General features: G+C 37.9%; 1 protein-coding gene across 4 annotated transcripts in view; it reads left to right on the top strand.

Annotated features, from left to right (window-relative positions):
• The window catches only part of F8 (coagulation factor VIII), an 83614-nt gene continuing 72349 nt past the window's right edge, over positions 1 to 11265 (top strand). For 3 of the 4 annotated variants that reach the window (XM_090325962.1, XM_090325959.1, XM_090325958.1), the window contains exons 1-4: positions 1 to 146; positions 5707 to 5828; positions 7980 to 8102; positions 10560 to 10772. In XM_090325962.1, the coding sequence (XP_090182088.1) occupies positions 1 to 146; positions 5707 to 5828; positions 7980 to 8102; positions 10560 to 10772 (604 nt within the window). Of the gene's footprint in view, positions 147 to 5033; positions 5063 to 5702; positions 5829 to 7979; positions 8103 to 10559; positions 10773 to 11265 lie in introns of all 4 variants that reach the window. The other variant, XM_090325961.1, reaches the window with a different exon arrangement.

The raw sequence follows: 11265 nt of genomic DNA, 5'->3' as shown, positions 1-11265 counted from the left end.
ATGCAAATAGAGCTCTCCACCTGCTTCTTTCTGTGCCTTTTGCAACTAAGCTTTAGCACTACCAGAAGATACTACCTGGGTGCTGTGGAAATGTCCTGGGACTATGTACAAAGTGACCTGCTCAATGACCTGCATATGGACACAAGGTAAAGACATGTCCTAGAAAGTCTAATAATCAGCATTATGACGATGTGACTGTTTGCAGGAACATGAAGAATAGCGAATTGACTTAAGCTTCCTACTCAATATTTTCAGACAAGCTGTGCATGCATCTGTGCCAATTAAAAACACCAAGTTCTGCTGTAACTCAACTGAAATTGCATCGTCTATACACAAATTCTAATATTATTACCGTTATCTGTACTTTTAAAGTAGATCACTTACCAAGTTCTCTGATTAAAACTAGAAATTGTATGCTAGAGTTTTTATGAATCCTATCAGCAAAATGGGAAAGATTTCACTTATTCTGCAATGTTTATAGCCTGTTGCTTCATTTTTACTTTATTGATTTGTTGGAAAGCAAAAGAAATGTCAATAATTATACCATAAGCGAGCATTCCTGTCTGTCCCAGGATTTCACTTGAGATAGCCTTCACATTTTGGTATGTAAAATAACATTTTCTGTTTACATTGAGTAAATTATCTTCTGTTCTAGTTACAAGGAAAATTAGAAATGACTTTTCAGTATCTAATATCATCTGAATGATCTATATTAATGTTAAATGGTTAGGTTAATAGATTCACTGACACTGAATACCCTTACATTCTTTTCTGTTGTTGTTTTTGGTTGGTTATAAGGCTTGAACTCGGCCTGGGCACTGATCCTGAGCTCTTCAATGCAAGGCTACCACTCTACCATCTGAGCCACAGCACCACTTCCATACCATTACATTCTTGTAATACAATGTACCGTTCATACAAGTTGATTATACTTCTATGTACAACTTTTCCTTAAACACTGTGTGCAGTTACTCACTGATGGTTCATACCTGTAATCCTACCTACTCAGAAGGCTGAGATTTGAGGATCATGGTTTGAACCCAGCCTAGGCATGAAATTCCGAGACTCTTATCTCTAAATAGGCACCACTATTTTTTCTTCTTTTGAAACAACCTTACTATTTATACCAATCTAGTTTGCAACTTTCTATTAACTAGATTGACCTCAAACTTGATCCTTGTGCCTCAGCTCCTCTTCAGGGTTTAGGTTACAGGAATGAACCACAATACCAGACCCTATAACTTCCTTGTGCACTATGTTTATTGAGTTTGGTATTAAATATTAGTTGGATTTATTAAATAAATTAATGAATATTCCTATTCCATTACCTAGAACAGCTCAAATAGTATTACAATCATCTATTATTTAAACGTATGATAAGACTCACATGAATGCATTTGATACTGGTGACATTTGCAATCAAGCTTTAATTTTTCAATTTTGTTGTCACAGGGTTGCGCACCATGCTTTGATGGCTCTTTTCTCCACTTTGTCTCTACTTCTGTGAGTTTTCTCATTCCTAAATTCCTGTATCTTTGTTATCATTTTTTCCTATTAAGCTTGCCAATTAGTTGTATATTTTGTCCTCATTCTGAAGTATACACTTTTGTTTTCCTAGATATATAAAATGAATTATTTTTTAGATTTAATACTTAACTTTCTCTAACTTTCTTATGGCTTGCTGTACTTATTTAAATACATAGAAAAAGTAATATATTCGTCTCTTTTTATTTTTTTGTTTTTATTTTGAAAGTAATTAAATCTATTCACTGCTCTCTGAGAACATCATTTTGCATTCCATAGAATTTGGTGTGGTTTTCTTTTTGTTAAGCAGAGAAACAAAAAAGAAATATTGATTCATTAAATATTCTGTTTTATTGGCAAACGATGCATAATAATTTTTTTGTTAATTTACTTTTGTTATTTTTATAGAGGTGATGTACACAAAGATTATATTTACAAGAGTCAGGTAATAAGCACATTTCCATTTGTGCAGTGTCTTCTGTTCCCTCACTCTCTAATACTCCTTCTGTCCTGTCTCTACTCACAAGCTCTATACTTCATTTTTCAATGTCCTGTGAGCTCCACTGCTGCACTTTTTCACCCTTTCCCTCCCCCCACCCTCCTCCTGAAGCTATACATATGAATATACCATCCATAGGTAAAGGAAGACAGAAGCATTATAAAATAAACTTTATAAAATAAATTTGGAGCCAGGCGCTAGTGGTTCATTCCAGTAATCTTAGCTACTCAGAAGAGTGACATTTGAGGAACACGGTTCAAAGCCACCCAGGCATTAAAATTGATTAGACTCATCTCCAATTAACCATCAGAGAACTTGGCTCAAGATGGTAGAGCACCAGCCTTGAGCTGAAAAGCTCAGGGACAGTGCCCAGGCCCAGAGATCAAGCTGCATGGCTGATTAAAATAAATAAATATAGTAAATAAATAAATTTGGATCCCTTCTTTCCACCATACATAAAAAGTAAGTCAAGCTAAGTGCCAGTGGCTCATACCGGCTGTAATCCTAGCTACTCAGGAGGCTGAGATCTGAGGATCATGGTTCAAAGCCAGCTCAGGCACCAAAGTATGTGAGACTCTCCTTTCCAATTAACCACCAGAAAACCAGAAATAGTGCTGTGGCTCAAGTGGTAGAGTGCTAGCCTTAAGCTGAAGAGCTCAGAGACAGCACCCAGGCCCAGAGTTCAAGCCTCATGACCAACCAAAATAAGAGTAACTCAAATCAGATCAATGACATTAATGTAGGGACTAAATGTTATAAGGTTCTTTGAAGAAAATGTAGGTAAACTGTTTGTGAGAAAGATAAAAGAAAAAAAGAAAGAAAGAAAAAGAAAGAGAGAGAAGGAGGGAGGGAGAGAAAGGAAGGTCTTTTGTTTCCATATATTGGAGTTCTATATATATATAAATTTTATATAAATATGAAAAGGAACTTAGGCACTGTGCCTTTGTGTTTATCTTCTAAAGTACCCTCTTTTGCTTTCACTGTGTATCTAGAATCCTGTATAATTTATCATATTCCAATGTATTTTAGATCTAACTTCTGCATGTCAGAGAGAACATGTGCTATTTGTTCTCTGAACTTGGCTTGTCTCACTGAAGATGAGTTGCTCTAGTTCCATGCATTTCCCTGAAAATGGCATTATTTTATTCTTTATAATGGCTGTATAAAATTCCTTTGTGTGTAGCTACAACTTTTTGTTTTATTTTGTTTTGTTTTGTTGGTCGTGGGGCTTGGACTCTGGCCCTGGGTGTTGTCCCTGAGCTCTTCAGCTCAAGGCTACCGTCCTACCTCTTGGGCCACCCGGCCATTTCCAGTTTTCTAGTGGTTAATTGGAGATAAGAGTCTCACAGTCTCTAGTACCTGGGCTGGCTTTGAACCTCAATCCTCAGATTTCAGCCTCCTGAGTAGCTAGGATTACAGGCGTGAGCCATCGAGCCTGGCTCGCTAGTACATTTTTTTTTGTGGTTCATGGGGCTTGAACTCGGCCTGGGTGCTGTCCCTGAGCTCTTAGGCTACTGCCCTACCCTTAAGCCAAGCCCCACTTCCCGTTTGCTGGTAGTTAATTGGAGATAAGACTCTTAGGTCCTTTTGTGCCTGGGCTGGCTTTCAACCTTGATAATCAGATCTCAGCCTCCTGAGTAGCTAGGATTACAGGCGTGAACCACCACGTCCGGCTAGCTACCACATTTTTTAATCCATTCATTTACTTAATTTCTTATTCTTTTTTGGCATTAGAAATCCCACTGTTGATCATTGAACAAAATAAAATATAAAGTTTTATGTATTGCATCTTCATTCCTTTTTATGGCTGAATAAATACGCCACTTATATATTGATACACATTTGGACTATTCTGGAAAATGCTCCTAAAATATTCAAACACAAACCTTTGTGCAGATATATGCTTTCATTTGTATTATTTAAGTTTCTTGTTCACACTGACCCTCTGCCACTTGAGTCACTCCAGTTGGTTAGGAGTAGAGTTTCCATGTCACAAGGTATTTCTAAATTTAACTTTGGGAGGGACTGCCAAGCTGTTTTGCAAACAGCCACTCTATTTTACATACGCACTAGAAGTATATGAGGATTCTAATTTTTCCATATCTACAGCAACACTTCAATTATATTTTCTATTATAGCCATCCTAGTAGGGATGAAGTAGCATCTTGTTGTGGTTTAGATTTGCATTTATTTGAGTAATAGCAGTAAGTGTTCTTTCATGTACTTATTGATTATTTGTATATCTTTAGAGAAACATCTACTCAAATTTGTGCTTCTGATATGTGTAAATAAATCATTACCAAGTCAAACTCACAAAAATTTTACCTACATATTCTTCAAAGAATTTAATATATTTGGTCCCTACATAAAAGTCATTGATCTGCTTTGAGTTACTTTTTGTGTATATTATAATGTATATATCACCTTCATTTGAGTACCATTAATGGTCTTAGAATCCGAGATGTTCAGTAGCTTAGTATCAATTGAACAAGGTTTTACTTCTATGTAAATCTTGTTATTAATTTTAATATTGAGACAATTATACATCATATACAGTACTTTATATTGTAGTCTCATTGTAGTAGTCTGAAGCATAATGAATAATACTGTGAGCATAAAATTGAATTTAATGAATTAACTCACTTCTTATCTATCCCTCTATTATGTAGGAAGTCACATGTATTTACAAGGAAAAAGTAGGTAGCATTTTTATTTTAATCATATTGTTTCATAATCTAAATTATTTCATTATGATTAACAGGATAAGCTGACTCTGGACACATCCTGACAGTGATTGCCAACATTTGAAATAAACAGCTAAGGAAATTCAGCTTCACATTATCTGTTCCTGCAGCTGCTCAGCTTCTAACAAATGGCTAGTGAATATAATAGGTTTTCTGATTGGTTTCAGATAAAATGTAAAAGGACAGTTTATGTCAAGGACAGTTAATACCAAACATATTTAAATATATATATATATATATATACATATATATATCAAATCCTAAAGGAAACACATGAACAAAAGCCCCACTAAAAATAGAGAAGAGTGAACATTCTGTCACTTGTGCAGATTATCCTGAAAGTTTAGGCACACATTCTCCTGTAGTGGAAATGCTCCACTGGAAATGTATCAAGCTGAGGCACAAACTTGAGGAATTGCTGTTTGGCCCCAGGGTGTGCTTGTAGTTTTAACACTTACCACAGCATCTTTGTGGTTTGGTGCATTGAGGGTGACTGTGTACCGCGCAGAGATGGCCTTACAGCCAAAGTATTTGGTGCCTTTATGTTTTCAGTATTTCGAAAGCAGGCTTCTCCCAATCATGTTTCTTAAGCTCCTGTGGCACATTGATAGCTGGCAGTGAATTATCTGAAGGCAAGTCACACAAGTATTTCTAGACAACATTGTTGAAATACTATTTCTTTGTTTTATTAGGTGATTTTATAGCTTTCAAAGCACACTTACGAATTTTAACATGTGCCTTTCTTCTCTTTTTGCTTTTGCACACAGGAAGTGAATTGGGGTGGGTGGGATCCTCTGGCCCAACACCTTCGTGGAATTGCAAGAATCAAGACTGGTTTGAGTGATTCATAAACAACTCTAATATGCAGATAGTGAATATGTAAAGTGGGTTCAAAGAAGGACTATAGAAATGAATGATTTTCCCTTTGTTTTCACACAGATTTCCTCCAGTAATGCCAAGATCTTTTCCATTCAACACCTCCATCATGTACAAAAAGACTGTGTTTGTAGAGTTCACAGATCATCTTTTCAACATTACCAAGCCCAGGCCATCCTGGATGGGTAAAAAAATAATACTGAGTGCTAATTCTACCACTGAGTATCTTATTTCCTAGCAAGGGTTTACAGTCCTGAGGCTGCAGTTAAAGGGAATAGGCAGCTGCCAAAGAGAATTTTCTTTTGGCCAGGTTTCCCTCACATCAGGGAAATATATTGGCTAAATTTTCCATCTTCTCTGTTTGTCTTCTGCATGCAGAACTTGGTCCTTGGCATATTCCATTCTTTCCATCTTCAGTTCCTAAGGCCATATTATCACTGTTCCTTCCAAGGAAGACTTTATGGTCATGCATCTTTCTCAACCTGTTTCTGTCTTAAAAGATACAGATCAGTGGTCACTTCGAGAGGAAAATTAAGAAACAAAGTTTGGAAAGTGATGAAACTGCCAACAAAACTACTTATACCTATTATAGGTGTCTGAGCCTGTCAGACTTAACTGGAAATTTAAATTTTAATATGTCAATGTATGTGAAGTAATGCACCTTCTATCTGGAGAATATAATGTAACCCTTCTATCAATTACAATAAAAATATATGAAAAAAATAAAAAGACTGAACTGAACTCAGTGCCTTAAAATGTTACTGCTTGTTAGTACCTAAAGATATATGGAAAAGATAGATTTGTCAAAGCACCTAAATGGGAAATTCTACACAATGCAATTTAAAACATCGGTTTAAGAAAAATAAGCCACTTCATATTTTTACCTTACTGATTCCAATTGATTCAATAAGTCTTTTATATTCATCTTATACTTAAAATACCTATAGAACATGACTATTAATTATCTGTTGATTTTATGTGACATGGACTGGATAAGCACCCAGTAAAATGTCAAAATCTTAGGAATCATCCTTAATATTTCCTCTTTCCTCTACTATTTCCCTTCCCATCTTCTCTCCTCTTTCCTCCTATTTTCCTCCCTTTCCTCCCCCTCCTATGTTTTCTTCTGTCTCCTTCTTTCTTTCACTTGTCCAAGTCATCACTAACTCCTGCTATTACGACAACAAAGGTCCAAACTGTTTTGTTTTACATATTGTAAAACAGAAATATATCCAAATTAACATGGCCTACAGGGTCCCACATTATGTTACCTGCCTATAATCTTAGTTTCCCGTCACTACCCTGCTCATTCACTTTGCTTCAATCACATTATGTCAAGCTTATTCTTTTTTTGCTGATCCTGGAGCTTGAACTCAGAGCCTGGGCACTGTCCCTGAGCCTCTGTGCCCATGGCTACCATTTGAACCACAGCTTTTTTCTGAGTAGCTTATTGGAGATAAGAATCTCACAGACTTTCCTGCTCAGGCTGGATTTGAACCATGATCCTCAGATTTCAGCCTCCCGAGTACCTAGAATTACAGGCATGAGCCACCTTTGGCAACGTGAGCTTATTCTTGACTAAGGATTTTTGCATTTGTTTCAATTGTTTTTTAATGTTCTTCCACTAGATATTTTCAAATATTGCTTTTTCTCTAATCAGATATCTGTTTAAATGCCACATCCCCAATGAGAGCCTTCCTGACTACTGTAAAGTATCCTTTACCTCTTGTCTCATCATTTTCTACCACATTATCATCTTTAATAGAATTTATAACAACTAGAAATCATATTGTATAGTTCTTTGTATGCTTAATGTCTTTAGAATATAAGCTGAAAAATATCCAGTGCCTAGAAAAAAATTTGTGCCAGTCCTAGGGTTTAAACTCAGCATCTGGGCACTGTCTAAACATTTTCTGCTTAAGGCTAGTGCTTTAACCACTTGAGCCATAACTCTACTTCTAGCTTTTTGGTGGTTCATTGGAGATGAGAGTCTCACAGACTTTCCTACCCAGGCTGGCTTTGAACTGCGATCATCATGATCTTAGCCTCCTGAGTAGCTAGAATTACAGGCATAAGCCACTCAACTGATATCTGGCTAGAAAATTTGTTATAGCCTATAGGATCTTAAATTATTGGTTGAATTATGAATGCACTGAACAAATTGCCAGAAATAAGTCCTCAGAACAATCGCGTAACTGAGCTGGTGTTAGCAGGATGCATACTACATTTTTAGCAATAGTCCGAAGGATATCCTCCATTAGGACTCTTACTTTTATAACAAGTTTTCTGAAGTGCTGGCCTCCAAATAGCCTTTCAATGACTTTTCATTCTTATAGGTCTGCTGGGTCCTACCATCTGGGCTGAGGTTGATGACACTGTGGTTATTACACTTAAGAACATGGCTTCTCATCCTGTCAGTCTTCAAGCTGTTGGTGTATCATACTGGAAAGCTTCTGAGGGTAAGTAAAAGGCCTTTGTCTTTTCCTGTTGTCTTAGAAGGTAAGATGCATAAGCTTGGTGGTAGTAACATTCTACTGTGGGTTTACATAACAAAATACCTGACTGAAGACTACAGTGATGTTTATTTAGCTCTTATTTATGAAGATCTAAAAGTATGACCCTAGCATCTGCTTTTTTTCTTTTTGTTGGTTGTGGGGCTTGAACTCAGGGCCTGGACACTGTGCCTGAATCTCTTTGTGTTCAAGGCTAGTGCTCTATCACTTTGAGCCACAGTGCCACTTCTGGTTTTTGAATGGTTAATTGGAAAAATGAGTCTCACGGGGACTTTCCTGTGCAGGCTGACTTTGAACTGCAATCTTCAGATCTCAACCTCCTGAGTAGCTAGGATTACAGGCTTGAGCCACTGGTGCCTGGTGTAGTACTAGCATCTACTTTTAAGAAGCAGAGAGAAACACCTGAGCTGAAACCTCTGAAGCTGTGAGATAAAACTAAACTCTCAGGCTTGGTGTAGCTCAATGGCAAAGTGTTTGTCTAGCAAGTGCAACATCCTGGGTTCACTCCCCAATACCAAAAAAGAAAAAGACAAAAAAAACCTAACTCTTCCTCTAATTTGCTGTCTTATGGATTTTGCTATAATAGCAGGTAGGTGATTAACTTATCCTACTTCTTAAAGGTTTACCATGTCTTAAAACCAGTATATGAAGAGCCAAGCCTCCAGTACAAGAATCTTTGAGAGACAAATCAAAACAGTGGCATATCTAGAATTGGACTGATTCTGTTGAACATAAACTTAATCAAAGTTCGAACTGCAAGTGTGGTTCAAGTGGCAGAAAACTAGTCATGAGTGAGACAGCCAGTGAGAGTTTGAGGATGAGTTCAAGTATGTATGAGTGTATGCATACATATGCATATATTTACACACACACACACACACACACACACACACACACACAAAGAGTTTTTGCCAGTTCTGGGCTTGAGTTCAGGGTCTGAGCACTGTCCTTGGACTTTCTCAAGGCCAGGGCTCTGCTACTTGAGCCTCAGCACCACTTTTGGGTTTTTTATATGTATGTGGTATCAAGGAATCACACCTGGGTCTTCCTGCATGCTAGGCAAGCACTCTACCACTAGGCCAAACTCCTGTGCCCCCCCCCCACAAATTTATGGAAAGTCAGTAACTGACTGAATCAGGCTTCAAACCTAGGCTCATTAACTGTAGAACTTATGCTGTAAATGAATATAGTACTGTGCAACTGTGCCATATAGATAATGTTGGATTTTATTATAAAACTAGAAAATTCCATGGAGTCAACCGAGCATGACTGGGATCATGGATTCAAATGTTGATTGTAGCATTAGGGTTGTTTTTTCTCTACTATCTCAGCTCTACAGTCCTTTGCACTCTCATTCCCAGGCTGTCTTTTCTAATATAATGACAAATATGATTACGAAAGCTTAAGGTTTGTCTTGTTTTTATAGAAAGTGATTCAGAGGTGCAAAGTCTATTCTTGATGATGTTGAGTGGTATGGAAATATTAGAAACAGGAAAGAAACCTAAGTCTTACTTGATCCACCACAGAGAAAGGTCCTGTCCTATGAGAAAGAGAGATTCCCTTATCAGAAAGAAGAAGGAAAGAAACATCTCAGGAATCCAGAAATGTCTCCCTAAGCTGATCTTGAGAGATGCAAGAACTTAGACAGCAAGAAGAACGCATAGGGATGGCAGAGAGTGTGGCTTAGTGGTGGAGAGCTTGCCTACCACGCACAAAGACCTGACTTTGATTCTTGGATACAACATACATAAAAAAAAGTCCGGAAGTAGTGCTGGATTTGGATTATATCAACTCTTTTAACTATGTGAAACAATACCAATAACCAACTTTCCTTCGTTCCTTCCTCATTTTTTTCTTTTTTCTCTTCTTTCTTTCTTTCTTTCTTTCTTTCTTTCTTTCTTTCTTTCTTTCTTTCTTCCTTCCTTCCTTCCTTTCCTTCTTTCTTTCTCTCTTTGCCATGGTACTTGAATTCTGGGCCTGGGCATTGACTCTGAGCTCTTCAGCTTAAGGCTACAGCCATACCCTTGAGCCATATTGCCACTTCCAGTTTTTCAAGAGATTAACTCGAGATAAGAGCTTGACTTTAGTGCCCATCTTGGCTTTGAACCGAGATCCTCAGATCTCATCCTCCTGAGTATTGAGGATTACATGCATGAGCCACTGTGCCCTGCTAACCTTTCTTATTCACATAAACTTTCCAGAAAGAATCAAGTCTCATAGTATGAAGGTGAAAAGGAATTTTCCATCTCTTTCTTAATGACTTTCCGGACATTATTTCACCCACACATTTCTCAATGTGGATGCTTTTATGTGATAAGAGCTATCTAGCAGAAGTACTGGTAATTTGAATTCTTGTGTGCACAATGGGCCTAGAAAAGAACATTTTATCCCTTCTTGCCTTAGGAGCTGAATATGATGATCAGACAAGCCAGAGGGAAAAAGAAGATGATAAAGTCTTAACTGGTGAGAGCCATACCTATGTCTGGCAGGTCCTGAAAGAGAATGGTCCGATGGCATCTGACCCACCGTGCCTTACCTACTCATATCTTTCTCATGTGGATCTGGTAAAGGATCTGAATTCAGGCCTCATTGGAGCTCTGCTGGTATGTAGAGAAGGTAAGTATAACAAACAATAGGACTGATACAGAGTAAATAGATAAGTACCTGGTGGTAGAGTGCTTGCCTAGCATGCATGAAGCCCTGGGTTCGAGCCCTTGCTACCACATACATAGAACAAGCACCAAGCGGTGCTGTGGCTCAAGTGGTAGTGCTCTCATCTTGAGAAAGCACAGGGACAGTACTCAGGCCCTGAGTTCAAGCCCTGGGACTAGCCAAAAAACATGCTGGGCTGAAAGTGTAGCCTAGTGGTATAGAGTGCTTGACTAGCATACATGAAGCCCTGGGTTTGATTTCCTGGTACCACATACATAAAATAAGTCGGAAGTGGTGCTATGGCTCAAGTGGTAGAGCACTTGTCTTGAGCAGAAAGAGGCTCAGGGACAGTGAGTGCCCAGGCCCTGAGTTCAAGCCCCAGGTTGGCACCAAAAATGCTTCTTTCCCCTGCATTATGCCTATGGAAAAGAAAACAATCCATTTTCTGAGAAAAGAA

Source organism: Megascapheus bottae, chromosome X, assembly GCF_031878675.1.
Source record: "Megascapheus bottae isolate mThoBot1 chromosome X, mThoBot2.hap1, whole genome shotgun sequence".
NCBI lineage: Eukaryota > Metazoa > Chordata > Mammalia > Rodentia > Geomyidae > Megascapheus > Megascapheus bottae.
Note: the sequence above shows the minus strand (reverse complement) of the source record. Positions and strands in the feature narration are given on the sequence as shown.